A 5,000-nucleotide genomic window follows, 5' to 3' on the forward strand; every position below is an offset into this window, starting at 1 on the left:
GTTGGTTGTCAACTATCGTGACCCTATTATGAGAATTGATGTAAATCTACAGCTACTTCAAGTGGTTTTCATCCTGATGGAGAAGAAGAGGGGGATACAAAGCTCAGGTGTAATCTTCATGTTTTGGTTATTTATGGTCATATGCGGCATTCCAGAATATCGTACATACTTCATAAACATTTTAGGAGAGGTGAGTGTATCTACTTTGTTTATGGTTGTGCAAGATTTTCAAGCATGGGAGTGGATTTGACATGCTAAGTTTCATATTTTGAAAATATTTTGTTTTGTAATTTTGTTATTTTGTTAGAATTGCTATTATCAATGTTGATATTAGTATCAACATTATAGATATTGATATCTATAATGCTTTATTTTAAAGCCTAACAATTGCTCAAATGTTTCATGAGTTCTGACTCCCCTCGTCCTTCTTGAAAGCCTTTCCAGATAATGTGATCTCTATATTTGTATTCATTTTCCAGGAAACTAAGGATGACGTAATTGTGCTGCGATTTGTGACTTACATGGTGTACTTCCCACTCATTGTTGTGATGCTGATCCTCAACTGCTTTGGGGATGCAACACCTGAGTATTTGGATTTTGATAGAGGCGAGGTAAAGAATTTGAATACTGGTATAATTTTTTCTTGTGTACATATCTGTGTGTCTTTGTTCTTTTTTGTAGAATTCATCAAAATGCTTAGACAATTTGTTAATACTAGAATATCTTATTTTGTACACAAAGTATGTCATTACCAATACACACTATGTTTACATGAACACTGACATTATTTTTCTCAAAACAGAAACCTTGTCCGGAGGTTAGTGCGTCTTTCTTCAACCGAATCTTGTTTGCCTGGATGGACGCCTTGATCTGGAAGGGCTATAGAAACCCTTTGGAGATGAAAGACCTCTGGAGTCTAACATATGAAAATGCATCTCGCACAATTGTGAGAAGGTGGAACAGGAACTGGGGGAAGTCCCTTGCAAAAAGGGAAAAGTAAGGAATAATATTCATGTATATCTCTCAGGGCTTGGGTGTACTTACACTTGTGGTGACATATCTTGTAATGCTTTTGAATTAAATTTAACAAATTGGTCCTTGATTAATGCAAATAATTATTCTTCAGTCATTACCAATAGGCCTTATTAATTCATGATGTAGTTATTACAAATCTATGGATATGTAGAGATTAAGAGTGTAGAAACATTGCAGTGGATATGAACAATAAAACCTCTTTGGTACAGGAAAGCTGAAAGACAAGCATGGTCAACTGCTAACAATGCTAATGAAGTGGAGTTAAAAGGTATGGGTAAAGACAAGAAGAAACAAGTTTCCATCTTACCAACTATGGTGCGCACTTTCGGCCCCACATTCCTTTTTGGAGCAACATTGAAGTTGTTCCATGACTGCTTGCAGTTTGTAAGTCCGCAGATCCTCAGGTTAGTTATTGAAGAGTTTTGTTTTCTTTCTTATGTTATATAACAGGCCATAAAGTTAGTCTGTAACCTAAATGGATAACGCAAATATATTTATTTTATTGTTTTTTCTAGATTTTTTTTTTTTCTTTATACCAAGGCTAAGATAATTATTCTTGTTTCTATTGTATCGTTTTTCTTTTGTTGGACATACTCATTTTTTCATTCACTTCCATTTTCAGTGCATTGATCGTCTTCACAGAATCTGAAGACATGCCAGCTTGGAAAGGGTACATGTATGCTGCCTTAATGTTTGTTTGTGCACAAATCCAGTCTCTTGTGCTTGGACAGTATTTTATGAAGATGTTCTTAGCAGGTCTAAGAATTAGAACAGGTGTAATTTCTGCAGTATATAGAAAGGTAAAGTAAGACTTTAAGAGTGTACAGAAATTGTTATGTCCTTAGAATGGAAACATGTTGATATGGGAGTTAGATTTTTTTTTCTTTATCAAGTTAACAAGTATAATGTTTTTCAGGCCCTTCGCATATCCAGCTCTGCAAGAAAAGAGTCTACTGTTGGAGAGATTGTAAACTTGATGTCAGTTGATGCCCAACGTTTCATGGATCTAACTTCATACATCAACATGTTATGGTCTGCACCGTTGCAGATTGCCTTGGCCCTGTATTTCCTTTGGGGTCTTCTTGGTAAGAGTATATGCTGTTAAGATAAGAGAGAGGGGCACATTTTTCCCCCAAGGAATTGGTTAATTGAGGAATGTAAGATGGAATAGACTGAATAGATTGTTTTCTAACAATGTAGATAAGTATTATAACAGAGTATAATTTTAGTTGTGAGGTAGGTGAGTTCAAGGAGAAAAAAATTGTGATTTGTTAGGAAAAAGTTAGGCAATAGAGAGGATAGTGAAAATATTAAATATTGTATCACTCATACTGAAGGCTGAATTGGTATCAAGTATTCTTGTTTTTTATTATTTATGATTACAATAACATTATTATTGTTATTAGTTTGATGATACAGACCTGGGTATAAGAGAGAAGGCATGAAGTATAAAGATAATCCTTTCTCCTTCTTCATTCCTATTAGTAAGTTGAAGGAATGGAATGGCAAGAATAACTGAACTTGATCTTTTGTAGGACCTTCTGTACTTGCTGGGCTGGCTGTCATGATAGTGTTGATCCCTGTGAATGGTTTTATTGCCAACAAGACCAAGCAGTTCCAGATTAGTCAGATGAAGAACAAGGACCACCGTGTGAAGCTCATGAACGAGATCCTGAATGGCATTAAGGTCTGTGTAAATTCTTGCAGGCTTGTTTAGAGGAGACTTGAATCAGTCATTTATATACAGTTGTCTGTGGTTTTAAGAGTAGTATTGTTACAGTAGCACGTGTATGTACCATATCGTTCTGAGTAAGGTGTGAGAATTTATCATCAGTATCATTATTTCCAAAAAATAAATATTCTTTTGGCAACATCATCTTAACCTCCTCATAATCAGAATCCAATAAATGTATCCTTTTATTCCAGGTATTGAAATTATATGCATGGGAGCCCTCTTTTGAAGATCAGGTCTTGCATGTCCGCAACGAGGAGATCAAAGTTCTGAAGAAGTCTGCTTACCTCAATGCAGGTACTTCCTTCATCTGGACCTGCACACCTTTCCTGGTGAGTGTTGGGTGCAAACCACTTTAAGATGTACAGGAATAGGCGATGTGTCACTGAACTAGTTTACATTATGATGAAGGAAATATTTAGACATTGAATATCAGCTTATTTACTGATATAGATGTTTACTAATGTATATCATGATAATATTGATTTAAAAAAAAATACTTCAGTTGATTGTATATGTTGAGATTATTACTGTGTTTTAATGCACTTGTTAAATTGGGAGAAGTTTAATGACTCAGGGAAAATATTGACTTCATCTGAGGAAATCAGTCTATAAAAGATATTGGAGGGCAAATAATTTTATCTTCACTTTACAGTTTTTACAGTTATTTTATGTATTTCATGTGTAACTTTATTTTTTCTACTTTTCTCTGTATGGTTTTTGATAAATTTATTATGATACATTATAATTAATTGCTATCATTGTCAGTTCCATCTGATCTGTCACCAAGGTATTGGTAATGTGGCACACGTGTTCATTACAGGCTCGTGATAGGCTTAAAATCACCGTGTCTGATATCTAATAATTTAAATTAATTGTGATAGTTATAATTTTTTTTTTTTTTTATAGATATACAAACATTCAAATATATATCCCAAACTATGATTTGGATTGATGTTATGCATTATGCAGTGTAAGTACACAAAAGACAAACTTGAACCAATCACTTTTTTGAATGCACACACAAAGAACAACAGGCTTTAGATACTATTTCTTTCTTTTATTTACGTATTTAGAAAAGATATCTGGCTGTATAAATGCAAGTTTTAGCTATATCGATAATTTATTTTAAAGATTTTGAAAAATTATATATATATACACTTATATTTATTTATTTATTTATTTATATATTTACATATGTATACATATACTTATACACATAGCGATTTATAGAGATGAATTGTGATTTCCTAATCTTTTTTAACTCACCCTAAAGGTAGAAATTTCTAATCCTCATTGTCTTTGCATGAATCCTAACCCCATTTCCAGGTAACATTTGTGATGTTCGCGACCTATGTCTTGACCGACCCAACCCACATCCTGACTGCCGAGAAGATATTCACGTCCATCACCCTCTTGAATATTCTCCGCATGCCCATGACCATGTTGCCTTTCCTTATAGTTGCAGCTGTGCAGGTATTGCCCAAGAAATGTGCTCGTCTGGGGTAGTCTCTGTGTGTCCTTTTTTTTTTGCCCACTTCGTCTTTTCCAGTTGCAGGATTTTTTGTGGGAGATGTTGGCGGCCTGTCCCTGCATTATGTATTCTTAACTAGTATCTGTTTGGATATTATGCTAATTTGGGGTAGTATGTGATTTTGATATGCCCTTCTACTACGGGCATTTTCAACATTATTTTTTGTTCATAATACAGGTTATATATGTTTATGTCTCTGATTTACTCTGATGTACATTGATTCCTTGTTATTTTGTATTATTTTTTATTTTATATTATTATTCTGTTTGGGAACATACACGCATATTCTTTCTCTCTCATGCATGCATGCTCACACAGACACAGTCATGTGTAGATTTCCACCTACTTTTACACTCATATATTTCTCACACACACACACACACACACACACACACAGCTGCATCTTGCTACTGTTGAATTTATGATTGCTACAAAACAAAGAAATAATGAATAGCTACATTCCAAAAAGATCTGGACTTTAACTCATATCAAAATTTTATCAATGTTTGATACTTTTCCTTAACCCATTGCTGACGGGGCGCCTAATGACCTAACTGGTCGTCAAGGTGGGCGGTCTACGACGCTAGCGGCACCGGCTAAAAATTAGAGGGATGGGGAAAGGGTAGCGAAGACTAGCCCATACATTATTTTTCCATAAATACATCATAAAATGTGAGTTTAGGCTGACATTGCAACCCT

The 5,000-nt window shown here is 34.6% G+C and overlaps 1 protein-coding gene across 4 annotated transcripts in view; it reads left to right on the forward strand.

Moving 5' to 3' along the window:
• Nucleotides 1–5,000, forward strand: part of LOC122263044 (multidrug resistance-associated protein 1) — a 33,907-nt gene that overhangs the window by 8,710 nt on the left and 20,197 nt on the right. For 2 of the 4 annotated variants that reach the window (XM_043031336.2, XM_043031337.2), the window contains exons 4-12: nucleotides 53–190; nucleotides 480–611; nucleotides 803–996; nucleotides 1,245–1,439; nucleotides 1,658–1,835; nucleotides 1,952–2,120; nucleotides 2,571–2,722; nucleotides 2,962–3,099; nucleotides 4,097–4,243. In XM_043031336.2, coding sequence (XP_042887270.2) covers nucleotides 53–190; nucleotides 480–611; nucleotides 803–996; nucleotides 1,245–1,439; nucleotides 1,658–1,835; nucleotides 1,952–2,120; nucleotides 2,571–2,722; nucleotides 2,962–3,099; nucleotides 4,097–4,243 — 1,443 coding nt within the window. The remainder of the gene's footprint in view (nucleotides 1–52; nucleotides 191–479; nucleotides 612–802; nucleotides 997–1,244; nucleotides 1,440–1,657; nucleotides 1,836–1,951; nucleotides 2,121–2,570; nucleotides 2,723–2,961; nucleotides 3,100–4,096; nucleotides 4,244–5,000) is intronic. The other 2 variants (XM_043031339.2, XM_086535189.1) reach the window with 1 other exon arrangement.

Source organism: Penaeus japonicus, unplaced genomic scaffold (assembly GCF_977035675.1).
Source record: "Penaeus japonicus unplaced genomic scaffold, GWHDUDI00000001_assembly GWHDUDI00000042, whole genome shotgun sequence".
Lineage (NCBI taxonomy): Eukaryota > Metazoa > Arthropoda > Malacostraca > Decapoda > Penaeidae > Penaeus > Penaeus japonicus.